The following is a 21,486-nucleotide window of genomic DNA, read 5'->3' as shown; positions in this document are numbered from 1 at the left end:
CATCATTGCTGACAGCGCTGAACTTCTATCCTACCTTTATCCCCCGGACTCGATGCCAATACGTGGTTTAGGTTCTAGCAGCTCACCTATCATTATTTCCGACGACGAAGACGCGGCCATCGTCGAAGCGCAACTTCTCCTACCTGCTGGAGCATCTGACGATAGCCTACCCGAGGTTCTCCAGTTTCACAACGCGCGGGGACCCCCTAGCTATCTGAAAAAAACAAGAGGCTATAGAATGGCTCTGAAGATGGGATATGTCCCTGGTCGTGGTCTTGGGCGTGTACTCGATGGTGAGCTTATAGTACGCGTCGACCTTGTGCTGACTGGATGATGCATTAGGACGTACCGAGATGGTCCCTTCGACAAAACGCAAGCACGTTGAAGAAGTGGGTATAGGGTACCTTGGCGAACGTCCATGTGAAGAACCAGATGACGAACTGGAAGAAGGGCAAGTTGTCGAAGAGGAAGTTGTGGTGCAGTCCCCTCCCAAGAAGCGAAAAAAGTCCAAGCGTCCGGCGATAGCAACAGATTCGACCCAGCTACCCCGAGCGGCACGACTTCAACATACCCTTACTAATCCTTCGAGAAAGTACCCCAAGAACGCGGCCGCTGGGCCTAGTCGTCCTCGGAGCGTTTCCGGACTCCCTGATCGTCCCCCGAACAATGCTCCACAACGTCCCCCCCATCACCCCAAGCAGGCTGCTGCCAGAAATCCCGATCGACCTCGACCCTCTGCTGTTACCGTTCAGTCGAACCCTGTCTCACAACCTGATACTGTTGGCCTATCTGCGGCACCTGTCGAAGACCCTTCTCCGAGCTCCCCCCATGAACCACAAACACCCGTATCTGCTTTAGGTTCCCAACAGGAGGAATTACCTGATTTTTTCCCTCCATTCGGACACGACCTTGGTCCCATGTCCCATGACATGTTTGCACTGCCCTTCAACTTTCCCCAAGAATTTCCTCCCTTCGAGCCTGCCTTCAATGGTGATTTCCCTATGTGGCCTCGAGGGTCTCCTCCGCTGGTTACTCCTGAATTCGATATGAACGGCTTTCCCTTCCCTCCGGTGATGCCATGGCCAGATTTTCTGTACAATTTCAGCGGTCCTTTCGAGCAACCCATGCCTTCCGAAACCTCCAACATCAATACCAAGAGGGAGAAGAAGAAGCAGTCGCCAGCGCAATCAAAGTCTCCTGTAGCTCCTCAACGACAGTCCCATCGGCGACAAATCGGCGCCAGTCGCAGTGCCGCGAGCCAAGGTGTTTTCACACAACCCCTGGAACGAATACCTGATCCCCTGCGCACGCTCGTTCTCGAGCGGATCCCTCCGAAGTATCGCACTGTCAGATGGGTTAAAGATTCGTGGGCTAGTGCGAGCATCAATCAGCCAACGACGCTTGTTGAGGTGGATTTCAGCGCTGGCAAGGCTATCGTTGAGTTTGTTAGCGTGCCGGCGGCACATGGGGCGTACTACAGCAAGCGGCTGACGGGAAAGGGAAAAGGAAACATCAGTGCCTTCTGGTTTGATCCGGCTGGTGCACGAATCACTGCGAGCGGAGTGGTCGATGAACACGATGGTGGAAGAAACGTCACAGAAGAGGCTGCGGATGGCGCCAGCAACGTGTCACTTAGAGAATTCGTTGCTCGGCAGAAAGGCATAGGCAACAGTCCCGAGGCTACTAAACCCGCTGTCCCGCTGCCCGAACTTCACGACATTCATGATGTAGACTCGCGATACAGCGACATAGCCTCGAGTCTTACAGTTGGGCAAAGTCAGGCCGCCGCCGCCGTTTCAAACACCCTAAACTCCAGTCACACCCCATACCCGAGAGCATTATCTCCCGAAGATATGGATCTCTCCCCCACTGATGGCCAAAGCGGAACCTCCACATCGACACTTTCCTCAAGTGCTCAGCCTTCTATGGGTGATGTGCTTCGGATAGGACTCGATGACACCGCCGTTGCGTCTATGTCGCATATGGACGTTGAAGCGTCCAACGTTTCATCTCTTGCAGGTTTGGCGAACACCGCTGGTTCGGCTACGTCGTATACACCTGGGCACCCCAAGCTCAGTGCAGCTATAGGGTATGATCCGATACCCACCGCATCGTCAAACGACCGTCCTATTCATCCACTTCCGCCACGCCCTCCTTCATCGGTTTCCATCCCAATTCCTTCAGATAGACGACCTTCGACCACGGCAGACGCGATGTTAGCCGAGAACCCAGAGGCTCCCGTGCCGTCTTCGCCAACTTCTTCGAATGCTCAACCATCGCAAGTTGTTCCCCCGACAAACAGTAGCAGCCAGCTTGAGCTCAGTCTACGGCAGCGCGTTCTTGCGTCACGCAAAACCAAGGCCCCATCTTCCAATGTGTCAAGCCCTTCTCCAGCACCTCCGCTTTCTAATTTGCCCGCCAATGGCTTGCCTACAGCCCCTATCAACAACCTGTCATCAATGTTTGCCCAGATTTCTTTTAAACGTCGCATGTTTGACCGCTCTCACTTCACTCTTTTGACAGAAGCATATCTATGGAAGATCTCGCCATTTCCTTCATCAAGGAGAGCATCGAGGCCGTCCGTACTGTGCCAGCGCTGTCGATCAAGCAGCAGCTTGAGATGAAGCAGCGCCGGCTTGAACAGTACATTGCTCAAAGCAAGGCTTTAATGGCAAAGTTGGCCACGGTTCGGACCAAACCCGAGCGCGAGGCGCTCATGAAGGAGTTGCGAAACATCAGCCGGTGAGCGGTTGGGCTTCTGGGTGCCGGAATGCTGAGTTACAGACTAAGCGGGGCTTTGTATTTCAGGATGATCGATGATACAAATGCGGAGAGCGTACAGTTGCCAACGCCCGCGGAGAAGCTACCATCGTCGCGGTGGTGGCCGTCTCTGCCGGAGGAGAGTATGGTGCTAGAGCTGAGCGACGATGAAGAAGACGCCGACGAGTGACCCACATCTTAGATTCAAAGGTAGGCTGGACTGTTGTTGCGGAGCGCTTGTGCGTCTGCTTCAGGTCCTTTTTTGTTTTACACGGCATCGTGGATTGCGTTTTCTTGGCGTATCACGGGCTTCTCGGAGCCACGTACCCATTTATTGTATGCATCTTTAGTTTTGTTGGCTTATTTTGAATTTCTTGGTCCATGTTCGGTGAGTCACTCGTCAGACAGAGCTTGATCTATCTTCTAACCAACTTGGTTGATACAGATGCATCGATATCTATGTAATCTCCCTTGGTATCCTCACACGTTTTGCGTACTGCACATATTTATCTGTTTCAGCCTCGGTACTGCGTGCAGAAGAATGGGAAACCCACCCTTAAGCTTCTGCACGGCTCTCACAATCTCTGCATTCGCTTCGCAATCCATGTTCCTCATACCACCGTATAGCATGTAATGCAGCGTATCGAATGCATTTATTTTGTAACACCATTCACTAAGCAAGTGAAGGGCAGAATTTACGGGGCCAAGCTTTCATAAGAGCTATCATTGACTTGTTGCATGGATGCGTTTCCGCTTGGGTATAAAAGCTAATCATTTAGCGCTTAGCAGTTGAGTTTCCTCTGTTCCAACAATACTGTGCGGTTCCCTATCCACGAGTCCCGTGTGTCCTAATGGCCTGTCTTACTCGACATCCAATACAACTGCAGCTTGCCGATAAGATGAGCTCAGGCTAGAGGGTCTAGCATTCAGTTCACTGGCCGCAAGCGCCGCTCTCGAGTAAGGACAAGATAACGAAATTCCAGCGTTGCACGCCTTGCCTTTACGATAAGAGAACGTCAACATCGTCCATAACTGGCGGTCGGAAGCCTGTTATAGGTAATTGAGACGTACAAAAGCGAGGTGAATCGTGAAGAGCGCTCCGGGGGATTCGAGCAAACCTGTGTCAGCAGACCAAACAGATTACAAACATCCTAAATAGCCTCGTTGCTCTAACTCACTACGCTTTACCTTTCCACCACCACACCGGTCGTTGGCGCCCATCCCCGTCTGCGAACTCGTCTGTATGTCCCTCAGTCTCGTTTCACCTCCTTCTGAGATCCTTTGCTGACCCGATCTCCATGCATTGCTGCTATGCCGCTTACTCCGCTCCCCCGCACGATTCTCTCTGATCATGTGCGATTTCCTGTGATCCTCTGTCGAACGATGTCCTGCTATCTATGCAGTACTTGAACGTCTACGGTTTCTTTAGAAATGGCCTTGAAGCGCATTAACAAGGTAATTTACATCTTCCAGTGATGCCTCAACGCTCTTCGTGGCGCGTGCTCGCCGCCATCTTACGTACGACTGACCAGTGTTCGTAGGAATTGATTGATCTCGGGCGTGACCCACCCTCGTCTTGCAGCGCTGGGCCGACGGGCGACAATATGTTCCAGTGGCAGGCGACGATTATGGGACCGGTGCGCCGATTTGGCACATACAGCAATGAAACAACGTGGCTCACAGCATTCTACAGGGTGACTCGCCGTACGCGGGCGGTGTTTTCTTCCTTTCTATCACGTTCCCTGTCGACTATCCCTTCAAGCCTCCCAAGGTCAGCTTCACGACGAAGATCTACCACCCCAACATCAATGCCAACGGCTCGATTTGTCTGGACATTCTGAGGGACCAGTGGTCGCCCGCTCTGACCATCTCGAAAGGTAGGCTCTTTGTCGGGGATCGCCTTGCCCCCGCTCACATAATCCTTCTTCTCAGTGCTACTTTCGATTTGCTCAATGCTCACTGACCCCAATCCCGATGATCCTCTTGTGCCCGACATTGCTCATTTGTACAAGACCGACCGCACTCGATACGAGGCGACGGCTCGGGAGTGGACGAGGAAGTAAGTCACACGATAAGCACTAGCCCGCACGACTATGCCCGCATGAGAGCTGACCCTTGATGTGAACAGGTATGCCATGTAGTGACGCATGAACTGTAACAACTGGCTGTTTTAAGTGTATCAATGTTTCACTATCCTTGCTCGTGTCCATGTTCTAGTACTCCCTCGTTTTCTCATTCATCCGGCAATAAGATCAGATTGGCTTAATTTGAATTCACGACCATTGCATTGGCACTAGAATATCACCATGCCCCGACATGTAGCGAGGAAAAGTTTGAGTAGTTTGAGATGAGAAAGTGTGTTCCAGACAATGGGTTCGGTTATATGCATAGCCTCCTTTACAAGACCCCTCAACTTTGAACGTCTCAACCAAGTCGAGCGCGACCAGCTTGTCTGTATTCTGATACTGCACCAACGGCCAGGCCTCCCGGTGTGACCGATGTTGTGGAGTATCAAAGGGCATCAGCTTGGTTAATCCTAGTAAATCGTGCGGTCACTTGAGGCCCTCCGAGTCAGTGTCAACTTGAAGTGTGATACAGTAAAGTAAAGATCTCCGAGAGGCCCAAGGATGGAAACTCGGTGGCTATGCTCATTGCCCCTAACGTGTCCCCACTTGTCCTTAGCAACTAGTCTGTGCTCCTTCATTCCTTCCGCGTGAGCCCGCCGTGGCAAAACATCATTTTACTGTTGTCGCAGGACAGATGGCCTGTACGAAACACAATTTTATGTTTGCACTAACTCATGGACAGATCAAAATGCCGACCATGACATCACTAGTCCCTTGGATTGCCGTTGCTAACACATCCAAAGAAACGGAGTTCTATAGGCCAACGCTGCTGGCATGCTATGCACTTCGAATTTTTGCTATTCCTTGGCTGTCCTGAAAGGCGGACTGTATCCGTACCCGCTGGAACTGCTTGGATCGGCATGTCGATTGCCAGTGCTCCCCTGCAGAGATACAGCAAGCTAATGCTTTTGACGAGCTAAACCTCCGTTTTACCGCTCGGCGACTTCTCTCCGACCGTGGGCCAGAGCGAGCGCTTTACCGCCCGTAGACGAAGGCCGTACTCAGGTCTTGCGAGCATCTTAGCGACTTGTTCACCACTACAATGGGGCCCTGGTCGAAACGCCCGAGATACCCTGCGTATCGACGCGCATCGAGCCATTGCCCGCATCGATACTTGCGCTTTGCTCTTTGCCGATGGTCAGAAAGAGCTATCATAGACTAGGGAAGAGGGCAATGATATCCGCCTCAGCTCGAGTATATATGCTTCGTCTCCGGATTGCCTGACAGGTATCATCAGTAGCTATTGCAGAAGAGCGACAGAAGAGCGACAAAACCTCACGAAACACAAGGCATGTACGGACTCAATCCCTTCGACGCGTGGAACATGGGCAATGGCCAATCGAGCGAGAACAATCCCTGGAGCGGCTCGCAGTCTCCTTCGGTATATGGCGCGTTGCCTTGGCCGGGTAGCCCGCCAGCAAGCGGCGGGTCGCTCGGCGACATCGTCACGTTCAAGTTCACCTACTTCAACCCGACGATCTTGAACTGCAAGGTCGTCGGCCCGCATGATAAGACAGGCTTTGAGATTAACACCGAGGCCTCCTCGCCGGCTTACACGGTCTTCAAGGATGGGACCGGAACAGTGTTCGCGCTCATCGATTGGTCGGGCAGCCGACCCCACGTCGAGGCACTTGGGTCCATCCCGAAACAGCCAGTGGCTAGCTGGATGAGGTTGACGCCTGACAGAGGGTAAGCCGTCGCCGCGTTCTCGGAATGTTGCGGACTTAGCTCACCGAGATGGCGATACTAGCTCTAGGATCATGATCGTCGATGGGGCCTCGTACTCGTGGACACCATCAGGCAGATTCGTCCACGTGAGATCATCTCTTGTTTAAAGACCTTTGCTATGCTAATGACGATCGCGATGACTTCGCCATTCTAGCTTACTTTGACTAACTCCAGTACCTTGCTGGCTCGCATCTACAAGACGCACGATTCAGTGTACCTCGAGATCACACCTAGCGGCATCCAACTTGGGCTGCTCAACGTCTCTGTATTGGCAACCACTCTACTGCAGAGTGGGAAGAGCATTGACTGATTAAGGGGCAACAATCAACTGTGTCCCACTCAATTAGACCTGTTATTATTTAATTTAACTTCTAGACGTCCCGATATCCCTCTTGCAGGCCTATTGTTGATCAATGGCGCGCATAACCTATAGAGATATGTATATAATTCCTCGCATTATTCAAGCTAGTCACAGCTAATCACGACAAACTGTTACTACGGCATACTGTACGTACTCTAGAACGTAAATATAGACCGACATCTGCCTTCACCTCCATCGAATACACGTCGACGGGTATGTACAGCACTACTTATATGTACATATATTCGTTGAGTACTGAAGACTCGGGAAGGGATCTTATTAGCCTGCGACCAATACACATCATTGGGCGGGCCTGAATCGCTACGGCTCGCTATGAATATCAGCTGGAAGTCGAATTCCTAAGCTTAAGACTCAAGGCAAAAGTACGATTTGAGCTAATTGAAAATCTTCTTCAAAGGTAATGATCAGGCTAAGCCCGCCCGGTGTTGGCCCGGTGTTTCACCAAGTTCAAAACCATATCCGAAACACAGACAAAATAACATACTTATCCTGAAACCTGTGATTGCTAGTGCTATTACTCCCGCCGGTTGAAGGCGTCTAGCACATTGAGCGCTAATCAAAAATCCACCCGTCCAAAAATTCTACAAACTCGGTGCTGAGATCTGCCGACCGACAGCGTGCGAGCCGTTTCAGCCTTCGGAACAATGCGCGATCCATGATGCTGGTTGTCCTTACTTGCGGCACCCATTTGCACCCACTGCACTTCCTCCTCGTCTCGGCTTTCACCTCTTCAGATTTCATCAGATATTTATCACTTCCCGTAGTGATAATTGTCTAGTTATAACACGGGCGAATAGGTCACCTTTAGGAGGAAGGTATCAAATTATGTCCATTACATCAGGTAAGTATTGCATAAGGATAAGAATGATGAAAGATTAAGATTTATCTAGCCCAACGCTGCATTGAGGCTAAATACTTGGCAATATTGAAGTCGACATCGCAGAACGAAATCATCTGATCAAAAGCAGAAAAAGAAGACAAGAGGATACCGAGGGATCATGCAAGCGGCGGGTCTACAGATTGATGTACGTGCTTCATCAACACATACAATACGCTTATTTTCCGTAATTAGCTGGGTTGGGCTTTCGTACTTGGCTGCGGATATCATGTTAGGTTGTGTACTTATCGGAATAAACGTGAGGAAATACCCGTTCGTCGTGTTGACTGCATTCGACCCGTTGGCAGCTGTGGCTGGCCTACTAATGAACATGAGGTCTGGTTTTGGACAGGATTGAATAAGATACACACTTATTTCCGCCAGAATTTTGAGTCGCACCCGCACCTGCCTTGACAGTATCTTGCTTTCCCTTGCTGCTCCAGCTGTGGGTGTTAAAATATGAGTATTGAGCGGCCAGTTCCGTGTTCATAAAAAACAATATCACGTACCGACACAGCTTCGGACCCATCCCGATGCCGTCGACACTGAGAAAAGACGAATCACTCGTCGAAGTGAGGGACACGTTACTAGCAGACATTGGGCTGAGTCCTGGAACAGAATGCAGTTCCAAGGTGGAAGAAGGATGGCTCGGTGAAGCTGAGCTTGACTGAGGGTCGTCACTAACAGTTATCGACGGGGAAGTGGAGCCTTGATTGTCGGGCTTGGCTTCGTCAATTACTGAGTCAGGGCTGAGCAGCGGGCTGGAGTCGAGTCCTGAGACCATGGGTCCTGTATCCAACAGCGGGGCAGAGGTGTCGTTGCAAATTGTGATCGAAGGGGTCGAAACCACCAGGGCTAGGGACGAAGGTATAGAATGAGACGAGGCAATAGTGAGCGGAGCACCAGTCGATATCTGTTCGGATGCTGTTCTCGGAATTTTGTCCCTGTCTTTCTCTGGTGGCTCCACCTTCGTTGAGGAAGTCTCGCCACGCCGGGTTCGGGGATCCAACATGCGGCGGAGTGTCCTGATGCCGCGCCTGCCAAAGTCTGCCTGCTTGGAAGTTGTGCGCGTGGTGGGCATTGTTGCGGTAAAACCTGCCTTGGCCACTGTGGCACGCCAGGCTTAAGTATGTTGGAAGACTGCCGCCAAATATGAAACAACAGCCTTGAGCTTGTCCAAAAGTTCACATTTGTCATCAGAGTTCTAAAGAACTTTCAGCCCGGAAGCCTTCTGTACGGAAAATTACAGCATATGCTGTGACTGTGCTGTGGCGAGGATTCAGCGTGGAAATGCAGCTTGAATAAGAGCATATGATGTTCTCATCTTACCATCATCATGTAACGGCAGGAACCAAATTCGCGTCACCTTCACCCTGACCTAACCAAAAAGCGGAGTTCGATTTCCTCGTGCCTACGAACGATGCCTACCTAGAATGCGTCCCCGAACGTTTGAAAGGCCTCACCAGTATAAAAACGCGCAAGACCTCATTGAGTTTAGAATAGCTGAAATGCATCAACATGGCATCTGAAAGCTTCAGAGAATGGAGAGAATTAAAGGAACTCCACAAATACATAGCGCCCGTGCGCGTTTGTAACAGTAGGTAATATAATCATCGGATTATTGAAAATGTTATGACACGCGTATAGATCTCATGAAGCGCTCTAGCGCAACTGTTTGGACATGCTTCAGCTTCGTCCCCTCGTCAGCGTTAGCCAGCTGTGTACGCGACTGAGCCTACAAAGATAGGATTGTCAACGCTTAGTCAATCGGGCCCGAATACGTGCAGGTGTAGCACACCACCTTCAGAGGATCGACAGATACACTCACCAGTGCTAAGGGCCGGATAGAGTCTAGGGCCGTGGTTAGACGCGATGCCATCTCAGAAACCGCGACGCGATGCTGAATGTTAGCTGTGGAAGGGAAAATAGCTGGCAAGACGCCAATCAGACGCGGTATGCTCCGGGAAAACTGGTCTAGCTCTTGTTCTTGCAAAGTGTCGGGTACCGCGCGTTCGGTCATTGCTGCGTGGAGTTCGGGAATGCGCACCAGTGCGTTGGCGTAATCTAGCAGTGCCTGTAGATCAGCAACGCAGTCAGCCTTTTGGCATGAGGGTTAGGCGTGCATCAGCATAGCGAACCTTGCCACGCTGTGCCCAGCCATTTATTGGACGGCTCTCCATCTTGCCGAACAACGATCTGAGAAGCTCCAGGTCGTGCCGGATGACAGCTTCGGGCGCAAGGTCGGCAATAGCGAGGTCATGCGCGGCCTGATGGAGGCCTGCTTCCATGTACAACGTGTATGCATCGAATACCTGGCCTTGATAGATCGCATAGAGGGCCTGAGACCTGAAGTTTGAGTATCTCGAAGTTTTTATTATTCTCGACTGACCTTAGCTTCGTTGATCCACGCCTTCGGGATTCGCAGGCTTCCCAGGAGACCCTGAGTTGTCCAGTCGTCGAGTTTATCAGCGGAACGAGACAACAAATCGCGGATAGCCTTTTCCCTCCTATAAGGCACAGCTGATGAATGCGCCGTGCGCCACGGAGAAATCAGGACTCACCCAGCTGACCCTTCGATATGCAGCAATACAAAGACAGCTTCTTGCAGCATCCCAAGTTGTTCGAGCTGCTGTGAGTAGCTGCTGGCTAATATGTCAGCCGACGGGCTATGTCCCTCGTAAGAGATGTCATCGCCGTTAAGCTCAGAGGATGATTGCCAGGCCCCAAGATGGGCGCGGTCTGAGAAGTCGCGGATTCGCATACTTCGGGAGATTATGATGTAAAGGTGCCAGAGAAGGGAGTGGTCTCCGGGATAAGGGCTGAACGAGAGCGGGGTGAGGATTTGCGAGAGGGAGCATGCAGGCTCAGCAAAGAGCCTGATGAGGGAGAAGAGGCCGTCAGGGGGAGCTGGAGCTGGAAGTTTGAAAGGAGGCGTCTGCTGGTTCTCCGTGTACCATGGTCGTGGAGGGGATATACGGGGTGACTGCTCTTCCAATGTTCTCTGGTATGATTCATAAACCTGAGATATTGAGCTATCAAGCGGTTCTGAGAACCACAAATGTAAACCAAAAACGCGCTTCCAGTCGAGACCTTTCAGCAGGTCCACATCAGGGCATTGTTCAAGGTTGCCACCTTTTGAGCCTTCAAGGACGTCCAAAGAGCCAGCCAGAAGCGCGTAAATTTTACGTATATCCTCATCCATGTGAACATCTATTCGCTGCTCTCGCCATATCTCGAGTTGCTCTTGGATGTCAGCCTTGGACTCGAAGTCACCCGGCGCCTGGGAAATCAAGGTAGCGATTTTGACATTTCCACTATCCATGGCGACGTCACAAGCCTTGTCCACCTGGTTTCCCGAAAGCAACGTGAACATGTGGGCGCCAGAACGTGATGGTGGGCGTTCATGGAGATCGGCTTCGACGGTCGAAGAAACAGCTTCCTCCAACCATGACGATAGGGCTGCCTTTCGTCGAATGGACGTGATTCTGTTGGAGATATCAATTGTGATATCCCGTCCAAGTCTTACTTTGATCTCGTCGAATAACGCGGAGCCGAGTCTAAAAAGGGAGGCGTCGTATGACCTGTCAGGGGTGGGGTAAAGGGAAGCAAAGGAGCCGAAGCTCAGTGCTGAGGATGGATCTGCGAAAGGGACTCCATCTTGGTCTGATGTTATAGGTGTATGCGTAAGATGATGCTGTAGCAGGGTTGACAGTCGCGAGCTGGCCTCTTGCTGTGAATGTGGAATTAAGGGGATAGAAGTTACGCTGACGGTCGATGAATTGGCTGAAACACTCCTGCAAAAGTTGAGAAAGGATAATTGCAGTAGATAAAGTAGCCTACGTTTCGCCGTGAGGGCCACATAGTTGGCCTAGGTGGGCGAGAGAGGCTCGTGGGCCCCAGCTGACTTGGAAGGAGCGGCCTGAGGCAAGACCAGCGTCTACTATCGCGCCTTCTGTTCCAAGGACGGCCGAATCAGCAATATCAACCCTAGAAAACTTGCGGGTAGGTCTGATAGGCGATGGGTCAATGTCATGGGCAAAGGAAGATCGCTGTTAACCATAAGTCAGGTATATATATCCCAAAACTTGCTGAGCACATACCTCGCGGGAGTCCACTCGCAGACCGTCTCCATCAGAGTCTCGGCTATGCTTTCGAGCCACTGAAGAGGATAACTGGAACCGAGGACGATTAGGGCGGTTCATGTCTTTCAGCAGTGCAGCTTCCTGGGGCATATGGAACAAGGAGGTCTGCATAACGTGCATTTTTTGGGCGTCGACGCCGACATGACGCGCCCAAGGAGTTATAGTGCTGTCGCCGTATTGAACTTGCATTTCATCGTCCGACTCCGAGGACGTAGGGGAATGTGGACGTCGATGTGCGCCGAGTCCATGACTAGAACGATAGCCGCCGTCTGTGGCTTCGACGAGCGCATCGCTTGGCGGAGGGCGTTTACGTGACACGACAAGTTCACCTTCCTTCATGTCGGACGAAGTTCCGTCCGACGTCTGCGCGTCAGATTCTTGACCACCTTCTTCGTCCTCGTCCTCTTCGCCTGAAGTAGCGGCGTCTTCATCGGGCTCGTCATGGCGGGAAAGCGGAGGGCGAGATTTTGATGCGGTATGCGCAGTCCTTGCAACATCACGTTCGTCGTCGCTGCTATCGCTGACAATGGCGCTGAAGCGTGCCATGGCGTTGTGCGGCTAAACGAACGAGGCGCGTTAAGAAACACGGAACTCAGTTCGAACAAGAAATCGAGCCAGCTTGAGTTCACTCTCACGTGCTTCTGCCCGTTGACGTTCGAATTTGAAATTGGGACTCCGTGCTCCTGTCAGGCTTCTCTTGGTCGTTTCCGTCACCGTCGATTGAGCACCCCGCCTTCTGGAAATACATGGACCTACAACCCCGCGCGCATGCATCCTTCAGTCCCAACAACTTGATCGCCAACCCAGCCTCCTCCCCCTGCAGATGCTCGTCGGTGACACGCCGTCAGCACATTGTCATGAGCTAAGCATCCATATCTGGAAGAAGGCAGTTACGGCTGTATACACTGCCTGCACAGGGTGCATATAATCCATCGATCCTTTTTGACTCGAGGATCATATCACTTACCTTTTATCAATGCTACCGATAGCCAAATTGATCACCCGCAAAGCTCTCCTCATCGCAATAAACTACGCTCATATCCCTGAGGAAGCGGAGGACCGATATGCGACACTCGAGGGACACCATCAGCTGCAGGAGATGAAACAACTTCTTATTGGTTGGTCGCCTCTGGGAAGGGGGTGTCCTGGAGGTTGATAGGTTGCATTTAGACCAATACGAGTATCGCGAGGAGGACATAGTTGTCATGATGGATGACGACAGCACCGGGGATCCATTATGGCCGACTAGGGAGAATATCGTGAGTCGTCCTTTGAATCTTTTGTACGTACTCTAGAATAAATCCGATTCCCTTCAGCTGAGAGAAGTACGCCTTCTTGCGGAGGGCGCATCCTACTTGGACCGGCGTTTCTTGTATTGTAAGTCTCCTCTATTCCAGCTGAACCGAATCCACTATCCAGCTCTACAGTCACAGGCCATGGAACAAATTCTATTTGCGATCACCAGAGTGAAGTTGATATGCTGGACGAAGGTGTGTAACCCGCAGCACCAGGTTGTGCCGAAGACCGAGTTTTTCTTTAGCCATAGTTGACGGTTGTGGGGTCAAGGTCATAGATAATGTACGTATCCCCAGGATTCCTAGTTTCAACGGTTCTCCTCATGAACACACAGGACCTTCACGACGCTCTATGCGGCCGGTTGTCTGTTGGCCCCGATGTGATTGTGAGGACCCTTCATTTAACGGGTGTGAAAATACCTCTGAAATATTTTGGAGGCTTTATTCGACTGCTGCCATTCCGCCACGATTCTTGGTATGACGGCAGTCTCTATGCTCAAGCTTACCGTTTTGACCTTTTTCGAGATTTACCACATGTGAGATGCAACGAGCTTTCGCCGCGGCTATCACCGATGGATATGCCGAGGTCCCCTATCATGCAGCCTCTTACCAGTAGGATGATTCTTGTTCACAATGAAGTTACTTGACCTTTCGTCCATGTTCCCAGACATGGCGTTAGACTCACCGAGGAGCACGTTGAGGCTACTGCAAAGCCCTACCACGGTCTCCATAACTGTTCCTGCCCTCGGCGATCAATTTATATTAGGACCGAAGAGAGTTGTCAAGAAATGCAACAACCGGTCCATCAGAAAAACAGTCTCCAGATTCGTTCCCGAAACCCTTTGCGAGCTTCTCAGATCACCTAAATTGACTTCGGCAATCGTCACCGCCAGTTTACTCCTCACAGCTCCGGCTATAGCGGCCCCCTGGGGAGCACCTTCCCGTTCCAAAAGGGCTGCACTGGGCCTGCTCAGGAGCTCGTTCATAGCCGTTTATATGGCTCAGTCGTTGTTTGTCCATGTCCTCAAGAAAAAGAAATCTATGGAATGTCGTGGTGGATGCACTTCTCCTCGGAGGATCGATAAACCGTCGGTGGTATGCAACTTTACTGCGAAATGGCGTCATTCGATTTCAATACAATAGCTGAAGGTGTGCATTTCTGCCTGTCGTGACCATGAGAGAGCATGGGAAGACCATATAGAGAACGAGTCTTTTACGACGGTTAGTACGCATTCTTGCTCAATGTCTAATTTGTTTTTGCTTATCTCGTTTTCTCTAGTTCTTCATCGATGCTCTTAGTACGCACGGCGCATCGTGTTAAAGCTGTTAATATTAATTTTCTTCATTAGGGAACAAACCTGACCTAACTTATGAAGACTTGCTTCTCAACGTTCGGTGAGACAATTTTTATAGGTGGGATGACATGATCAAACAACACCGTCAGCCATCGAGTTCGTGACTTGACCAGAAGACGTCTAGAAGACAATGATGGCCCCAGGGATGATCCCGACCAGAGACCAGTGGTGAGTCAGTCTCAATGTTGCCCGTCCTCTGCATCTTCACAAACGCGTGTTAGCTTGGAAGCTTTTATAAGCTTGTAAGTGCTCTTATCGATCTTCAGCAAGATGAACTAAGCGGCCTTCAGGACCTCAAGCAGCCATTCTATCTCTAATAAATGACATTACCCTATATGGCTCATACCCTCTTGCATAATAAACTGCCGGAACAAGAATTTATAATCTTGCTTATGCTCGCTCCCACACTGCTATCATCTGCGAATAGATCTGTGCTAATTTATCCTGGTCGAGGTGACATGCAACCACAAGAAAGAGCGCCAGCCATTGGGGCCGTGCTGAGCGCACAGGACTGAGCGCACAGGAATGGAGAAGAATCAAAATTCCCATCACTCTGCTCGAGTGAGCATATCTTCCGTGCGCGCCTATCCTCGTTGGGACGGCGCCTATCTTGTCGGGCTGTTGCACGTCCCGAGCGGCGGTGGTGATTCAGGACCGAAAGGTGAGAATCAGATCTCGCATCGCGAGTGGTAGATGCTGCAGATACATAAGCTGTGGTGCATCGGGCATAAAGCCATGCTACCTGCCGCCACCTTCCCGGAGAGCTCTTTGACCTACTAGCATGTCTGCCACGCTCGCCCCTCCACGTCGCAAAGCGCTCCTAATTGCAATTGACTACGCCAATCTTCCTGGCCATGAATACCCGGAACTTCTTGGCGGCCAGCGTCAACTCGAGTGGGTTCAAGGACTTCTGATAGGTTGGTTTTGACACTTTTGCACCGCTCGTGCATCCAATAGTATAGCAATGTTTTTAGACAAGTATGGTTTCAATGACCACGATGTAGTCATTATGAAGGACTTCGGCCCCTATCCTCAGCCGGATGGTTCCTTGTGGCCCACAAGTACCAACATTGTGAGTCCAATCCAGCACTATTTAACCGTGGTTACACTAAAGAATTCTCAGTTGAGGGAGCTAGACAAACTTGTGGCGGACGCAGCTCCCTGTGATAGATTCTTCTTCTATTGTAAGTCCGTTCTACGAAGTCTCGCGCCGTTGTCTTATACTTACTCCTGGTGTAGTCACGGGTCATGGCTCACAACGCAAGTGCCGACATGGAAGCGAACCGGACCTTCGTGACGAAGGTTCGTGTGTTGACCTCACTATGCGGTCAAAGGCCTGATTCCTTCAAGCCATCGTGGATGTCCAAGGTGTTAAGTTGATTGATAATGTTCGTGATGCCACAATGTTACCCTTTTACAGATAGTAGGATTGACTCTTCCGCAGCGACTTCATGAACGCATTCGTCGACTACCTATCGGTGCAAAGTTCTTTGTAAGAAGCACCACCTCATGTTCTTGAAACATCAACAATAACATCGATTTAGGCGCTGTTCGATTGTTGTCACTCTGCAACTATTCTCGGTACGCTGTCAAAATGAAACTATGATCAACTCCTATATTTCTGACAAAGGGGCGAATCAGATTTGCCTCATACAAAATGCAACAATCCAATAACTAAGCCGGGATATTCCTCACCTGCCGGTAGGTCCTTTTAGTTCCTTAAGCAATGAAAGTTGACTGAATGGCATCAAAGGCTCATCCCTTATTATATCTGAGGCTTCGTCTCCCTACCATCAATCACAATCTACACGAAACACAAGCATCATGAGCCTCGTCAATCCAAGTAACCCCAGCCGGCTGCTCTTGCCCTTTCCCTTGCGTCGGCTCTTCGCAAGCACTGGTCTCCGTCTAGTCAACGTTTTCCTAAGTGCATCACCGGCCATCTTATTCCCGACAGTTATCCCTCGACTCAAACCTAGATACGGACTGCTAAAAGCATCTTTCCTCGCTGTGTATATGATACAATCAATTCTTCCCTTTCGTCTTTGGAGAAAGGCTCAGGAATGCGACGGCAACTGTGAGCCACCCACAAGAATAAAGGTTCCATCGGTGGTATGGGTTTTCTTGCGACTCGTATACATGTATTAACTATCTTAAAAGATTTGCTTGTCTGCTTGCAAGGACAGCGAGGAAGCGTGGGATGATGACCAAAGTGGAGAATCTGTAACCAAGGTGCGATGTGGTGAATCCTTGATGATTATACTCAGCTCACCCGTTTCTTCTCTTAGTTCGTTGTGGATTTCCTCGGTATGTTGACTGGATACATCTACTTGAGCACGCGTTCATTCGACTTGTCAACAGGGAGCAGCCCACACCCTACTCTTGAGCAGTTAATTGTACATGTTCGGTGAGAACGTCGCTTTATCCCTTCTCTCGGGATCTAATTAGCAAGTTTGCTTTTTCAGTGAAAAAGTTGACAACCTGACGCAAAGGCGGATCAAGGACCAGCTGCGGCGGCAGCCTAGGCTCCGTCCCACCTACCAAATGCCTATGGTACGCCTCTTACTTTCTAACTCATGGAACAAGCCTGACTCGCCCTGCGTCTTAGCTCAGCGGGTTCAGCAAACTGGTAAGTCTGTTTTCAGGTGAAAGGAGCGTCTGAATTAAATAAGGTTTTCCAGGATCTCTCACAGCCATTCTGTCTATGATGCATGTCGTCGTCATGAAGCAAGTATACCACAACAAGACGTACTTAGCTGAAAAGAAGCATGTCCACGAGCGGTCGTGAAACCCACAAGATCTCATCTATAGTGTACTACATACTCTTCCCTTGTACCACGCCATTTATGTCATGGGTAGACACCTGAAACTCGAGGGACGTCAAAGAGTTGTATGTTTTACTAACTTACCACCCCAGTCACGTTCTAATATCCTGCGATTCCTCCAATCTCTCAGACCCCCGCTCTCTCACTCATGTAGTACCGTTCACCGAAAATAACAACATGTCTTTGTAACCTGTTTGTATCGGCTTCGATCAGTTCTTGAATTTCACGTCGTCGTCAAAACACTTGGTGCTTCTCGTTTCCATCCCCACTCCCCGTGAGTAGTAGTCTTTAGCGAGTCCGGTCAAGCTCGGACTGCAAAGTCCGGCTCAGCAAACTTAGAGCATATCGTTCAGCTTCTGATTTTCACCTATACGTGAACGCCAGGTCATTTCTTTTAGCCTCGGTCTTGCCACTGGCATCAGCTTGGAAATGTTAGTGGCTCAGCTGACCAAAACTGACCGAGCGTTGACCGACGGCGCCATCTTTGACCGCTTCCTACTTGACCTGAGCGGATTTCAACGCTGTTCGGTTAGCGTTTCACGCGGTACAATAGGGACCGGCGTCCGTGAACGTCGCTTTTCATGTTGACGACGAGCCTCCGTCGGCGTTATCCTTGACATAACCACCCCACGGACTCGGGGTATTTATAAGGGCTAAGTCCATAATTCATCATGACCAGATGTTTTAAAACAGGCACTTGCTGAGGCCTTGGGCACATTCCTCGAGTTTCTCCCCCCCTCCTTGTCCAAGAGCACTTACTACTTACTACCTTGTCGCCCCTTGCTCACTATGTTCAGACTCGTTGCGTTGACCACTGCCGCGCTCGCTGTTGCATGGACGACGACTTCGCCTTCCAGCATGAGCTGCGACTTGAGCGATGCTCGCATCCAGGTTCCGGCGAACCAGACGCAGCTTGTTGCACCAGACTACGCGCCGCGCTATGTCGGCATTGCCGTTGGTACCCAGAATTACACGTGCAACGCGACCTCGTCAACATATTCGTGAGTGTCCTGAGCCTGAATGCCACCTCTACCAAAATCCGCGGCTCACGTCTTGTCCATAGTTTGGCTGGTGCAGTCGCAGATATTATTGACTCGTCATGTCTGTACGGGACATTCGCGTTCAACGACGCTCCCGCCATCATGTATGAGGCCTGGAAGAATACAGACGAACAGGCCACGCCGCAGCAGGTCATCGCCGCGCTCAACGAGCTCCCAGTCTTGAGCGTGCTTGGCCAGCACTATTATGTCCCGAATCCCTCTGGGTCAGGCGTGTCGCCCAAGTGGGATTTCACGTCATCTGGTGCAAACAAAGGCAATGCGAATGCGTACATGATTGGTGCCAAGGTTGGCGACATCGAGTCTCCGGACTCACAGACGAACATCGACAGCTTGATGGTCAAGAACATCCAGGGCGAGCTGGCGGACCTCGTCTTTAGAGTGGAGAACAACGGCGGGCAGCCTCCCGCTTCGTGTTCAGCAGGAGAAGCCCAGAATATTACTGTTCGCTATGTTTCGCAGTACTGTCAGTCATGGTCTAAACAATCGGGGTGTCGACAGTTTACTCACGTTGATTTTAGGGTTCTTCGGGGGCTCTGCACGAGATTGAGGGATTAAAGAGTTAAAGGATATAGGCTTCATCTTGTTCTAGACGTCGTCTGCAGGGTTCAAAAGGCACTATACTGAGAAGGTGTTGGATAATCCCGGTGTGGGTTTCTTAGTGTTCGATGCTATCAACTATTTGTGCCGTCACAATTGACTCGAAGTAGCGTTTGAATGTCATCCATGATTCACGCTCAGAATCTTCGTATCCGGATCTGAGTGACGGAGTCGTTGAGCTCGCCTTTCCTTTCAGCGATCATCGAGAGCTCGGGATCTTGGGGGCGTTTTGGGTGCTTTCTCAAGATACCTGATTTCGGATTTCGGATATCAACGAACAGTGGAAGCAAGAAGGGCCTTGAGCATAACCATGCAATGCATAGAATGCCAGTGAATAAAAAAGTTATGGTTATAGTACCTGAGTCTCGTTCATACGGAAACTCTTGAAATCGTGTCGCGGCTCACATTACGATGTAGTCAATGAAGCTGACTTCAGCTTATTGGCCAGCTGTCTCAGTAAACTTGAGCCCCTCCCCTCCGGATAGTCTTTCCGTGGACTTCCAACGTTCACTCTTCTGCGAGCGTACGCCATGATAGGTTGTATGTACTCGCTCGCGACACCCCTGCCCGACAGCATCCGTCAAAATATCGTAAAACATGAGTGAAGTTAGGGGACTCACCAGACCATGCCTTGGATGAGCGGCATGATGACTTGATCCCGAAGCGTAATCCAAGCAACACCGCCCCAGTCTATCCGTGCAATAATCCGCGACGAATCAACGAGGGGCACGGCGTGTATACCAGCCTTGAAGTCCTCGTCTTGTGGGATCTCCTTCTGTTTTCCTTTCTCGGTACGTGGAGATTCATAGTGGATGCAAGATTTGATGCGGTTCAAGTACGTCTGTTCGAAGCGCAGGTCGGGAATGGGCAGGCGTTTTCGGTGGTGCGGTTGGTGTTCCTTGTTGTCCCAGTCTAAGGAGTCGTTGTCGTTGTCGTTGTCATAGCGGTCATGTCGCTGACTTGGAAGTTGAGGAAAGTCACGGAGGTATTCGTCAGAGCGCAAGAGCTGATTGCGGGTGTGTCTGTCCATCGTATGCGGTTCGGCGCGGGCAAGCCAGGTTGCGAAGATGAGGCTCTTCGATTACGTAAGCTACGTGACTTCACGCACGTCGCGGTGGCCAAGCGCGTCGTTGAAGATGGTGTTTTTGCTTCTTGCTCTTATCCCGCTCGTTCTCTCATTTCTCTATTTCCCGCAGACAGAGCATGTGAATCACATTCTTACTTCTAGGGGTTCACAGACACCTCCGCGCCTATTGTTGCTGACAGCGCATCCCGATGACGAGAGTTTCTTTTTCTCTCCCACTATACTGTCCCTACTGGAGGGAACGGATGGAATTGTGCCAGAAATTTTCTCCTTGTGCTTATCCAACGGCGATGCGGATGGACTTGGAAAGATAAGGGAGCAAGAACTTGCTGACAGCTTGGCTATACTCGGTGTAGAGCAAGGGAAGCACTGGGTCCTTGACCATCCGTAGGTTGTCAATCCATGTGTCGTGATACCTTCTCACCTTGCGTAGTGAATTGCAGGACAACATCACGCTGACCTGGGATGCTGAAGTTATTGTTGAAGTTATACAACCTTTCGTTACCAGCAATCAAATCACCGCTGTTAGTAATTTGGGCATTTGTTGCATCACTCTCGTAAGGTTGACGTTGCCTGCAGATCTTGACCTTTGATTTTCAAGGGATCTCTTCTCATCCCAATCATCGCTCTCTGCCTGCTGGTGCCTTGCATCTTAGACGAAATTTTGTTTCCGGCACAAATCAAACTGCTCCTAGAGTCTGGTCATTGGTTACGGTTCCGCTACTTCCGAAATATACCGGCCTTTCGTCCGCCGTCTTAGAGAAGCTGAAGATACTCCTTCGGAAAGCTTCGGCTAAGGATGGAGTCCTCGCTGTGGACGCTGCAAACAACCCCAAGTTCGTCTCAGGCCTCAGCGAATATGTCATTACTGCGCGCTCCATTCTTGCCCATGCATCGCAAATTGTTTGGTATCGACGTCTGAACATGCTTTTCTCGAGGTACATGTGGGTCAATGAATGGATTGAACTGTAGGCCTGCTCCATATCTGGCGTAGTAAATCGTCTTTGTCACTGGAATATACAGCGTCGCGTCCATGTCGTTAGCATTGCGAATTGGGCTGGTAATACTTGACATCCTCGCTGAACAATTTCCTCGTAAAACATGCACAGTCCACCATAGCCTCAATAGTCTCAAGTGATAATTCACTTGTGATCGTCTGTGATTGAGTGCCAAAACTATATGCAGATTACTATTGTGTACATTGATATCGCGTGCGCGTTTAAACGTTCATGATGGGTGCTGGACACAATGCAG

General features: G+C 50.6%; 10 protein-coding genes across 10 annotated transcripts; 7 read left to right on the top strand and 3 right to left on the bottom strand.

The window, feature by feature from the left end:
• The first annotated feature begins 29 nt into the window (after positions 1-29).
• On the top strand, positions 30-3,418 carry CONPUDRAFT_167440 (uncharacterized protein). The gene is made up of 5 exons (XM_007773275.1): positions 30-293; positions 343-2,461; positions 2,524-2,742; positions 2,809-3,148; positions 3,206-3,418. The coding sequence occupies exons 1-4, from the start codon at positions 53-55 to the stop codon at positions 2,948-2,950; spliced, it is 2,721 nt and encodes a 906-aa protein (XP_007771465.1). The 5' UTR covers positions 30-52; the 3' UTR covers positions 2,951-3,148; positions 3,206-3,418.
• A 773-nt stretch (positions 3,419-4,191) lies between these two features.
• CONPUDRAFT_61262 (ubiquitin-conjugating enzyme) lies at positions 4,192-4,823 on the top strand (the record flags this gene model as incomplete). Its single annotated transcript, XM_007772958.1, has 4 exons — positions 4,192-4,215; positions 4,302-4,397; positions 4,454-4,637; positions 4,693-4,823. The coding sequence occupies 4 exons, from the start codon at positions 4,192-4,194 to the stop codon at positions 4,821-4,823; spliced, it is 435 nt and encodes a 144-aa protein (XP_007771148.1).
• A 1,354-nt stretch (positions 4,824-6,177) lies between these two features.
• On the top strand, positions 6,178-7,066 carry CONPUDRAFT_108327 (uncharacterized protein; the record flags this gene model as incomplete). The annotated part of the gene is made up of 3 exons (XM_007773274.1): positions 6,178-6,575; positions 6,637-6,700; positions 6,769-7,066. The coding sequence occupies 3 exons, from the start codon at positions 6,178-6,180 to the stop codon at positions 6,922-6,924; spliced, it is 618 nt and encodes a 205-aa protein (XP_007771464.1). The 3' UTR covers positions 6,925-7,066.
• Positions 7,067-8,027: 961 nt separating this feature from the next.
• CONPUDRAFT_167437 (uncharacterized protein) lies at positions 8,028-8,954 on the bottom strand (the record flags this gene model as incomplete). The annotated part of the gene is made up of 4 exons (XM_007773273.1): positions 8,028-8,091; positions 8,145-8,211; positions 8,279-8,316; positions 8,383-8,954. 4 exons carry the CDS (start codon positions 8,952-8,954, stop codon positions 8,052-8,054), a joined length of 717 nt encoding a protein of 238 aa, XP_007771463.1. The 3' UTR covers positions 8,028-8,051.
• A 678-nt stretch (positions 8,955-9,632) lies between these two features.
• Positions 9,633-12,561, bottom strand: CONPUDRAFT_156410 (uncharacterized protein; the record flags this gene model as incomplete). The annotated part of the gene is made up of 6 exons (XM_007773272.1): positions 9,633-9,947; positions 10,012-10,212; positions 10,263-10,380; positions 10,435-11,667; positions 11,714-11,922; positions 11,974-12,561. 6 exons carry the CDS (start codon positions 12,559-12,561, stop codon positions 9,633-9,635), a joined length of 2,664 nt encoding a protein of 887 aa, XP_007771462.1.
• A 350-nt stretch (positions 12,562-12,911) lies between these two features.
• On the top strand, positions 12,912-15,069 carry CONPUDRAFT_138708 (uncharacterized protein). The gene is made up of 16 exons (XM_007773271.1): positions 12,912-12,933; positions 13,005-13,133; positions 13,186-13,274; positions 13,332-13,392; positions 13,443-13,505; positions 13,556-13,593; positions 13,646-13,696; positions 13,749-13,785; positions 13,836-13,922; positions 13,978-14,405; positions 14,454-14,531; positions 14,590-14,608; positions 14,660-14,705; positions 14,755-14,833; positions 14,887-14,907; positions 14,956-15,069. The coding sequence occupies exons 2-16, from the start codon at positions 13,115-13,117 to the stop codon at positions 14,980-14,982; spliced, it is 1,143 nt and encodes a 380-aa protein (XP_007771461.1). The 5' UTR covers positions 12,912-12,933; positions 13,005-13,114; the 3' UTR covers positions 14,983-15,069.
• A 377-nt stretch (positions 15,070-15,446) lies between these two features.
• Positions 15,447-16,246, top strand: CONPUDRAFT_167435 (uncharacterized protein; the record flags this gene model as incomplete). The annotated part of the gene is made up of 7 exons (XM_007773270.1): positions 15,447-15,582; positions 15,640-15,737; positions 15,789-15,849; positions 15,905-15,967; positions 16,016-16,053; positions 16,110-16,157; positions 16,210-16,246. Coding segments are annotated over 7 exons (480 nt in total), but the record flags the coding sequence as incomplete, so codon positions are not given.
• Positions 16,247-18,206: 1,960 nt separating this feature from the next.
• Positions 18,207-19,098, top strand: CONPUDRAFT_167434 (uncharacterized protein; the record flags this gene model as incomplete). Its single annotated transcript, XM_007773269.1, has 3 exons — positions 18,207-18,491; positions 18,554-19,014; positions 19,070-19,098. Exons 1-3 carry the CDS (start codon positions 18,280-18,282, stop codon positions 19,096-19,098), a joined length of 702 nt encoding a protein of 233 aa, XP_007771459.1. The 5' UTR covers positions 18,207-18,279.
• Positions 19,099-19,195: 97 nt separating this feature from the next.
• On the bottom strand, positions 19,196-20,178 carry CONPUDRAFT_145659 (uncharacterized protein; the record flags this gene model as incomplete). The annotated part of the gene is made up of 3 exons (XM_007773268.1): positions 19,196-19,445; positions 19,580-19,711; positions 19,769-20,178. The coding sequence occupies 3 exons, from the start codon at positions 20,176-20,178 to the stop codon at positions 19,286-19,288; spliced, it is 702 nt and encodes a 233-aa protein (XP_007771458.1). The 3' UTR covers positions 19,196-19,285.
• Positions 20,179-20,272: 94 nt separating this feature from the next.
• Positions 20,273-21,339, top strand: CONPUDRAFT_128040 (N-acetylglucosaminylphosphatidylinositoldeacety la se). Its single transcript, XM_007773267.1, has 3 exons — positions 20,273-20,619; positions 20,666-20,756; positions 20,812-21,339. The coding sequence occupies exons 1-3, from the start codon at positions 20,285-20,287 to the stop codon at positions 21,202-21,204; spliced, it is 819 nt and encodes a 272-aa protein (XP_007771457.1). The 5' UTR covers positions 20,273-20,284; the 3' UTR covers positions 21,205-21,339.
• Positions 21,340-21,486: the final 147 nt, after the last annotated feature.

The sequence above is a fragment of the Coniophora puteana genome, assembly GCF_000271625.1.
Source record: "Coniophora puteana RWD-64-598 SS2 unplaced genomic scaffold CONPUscaffold_10, whole genome shotgun sequence".
Taxonomy (NCBI): Eukaryota; Fungi; Basidiomycota; class Agaricomycetes; order Boletales; family Coniophoraceae; genus Coniophora; species Coniophora puteana.
The sequence above is the reverse complement of the archived record's forward strand: the minus strand, read 5'-3'. Positions and strand labels throughout refer to the sequence as shown.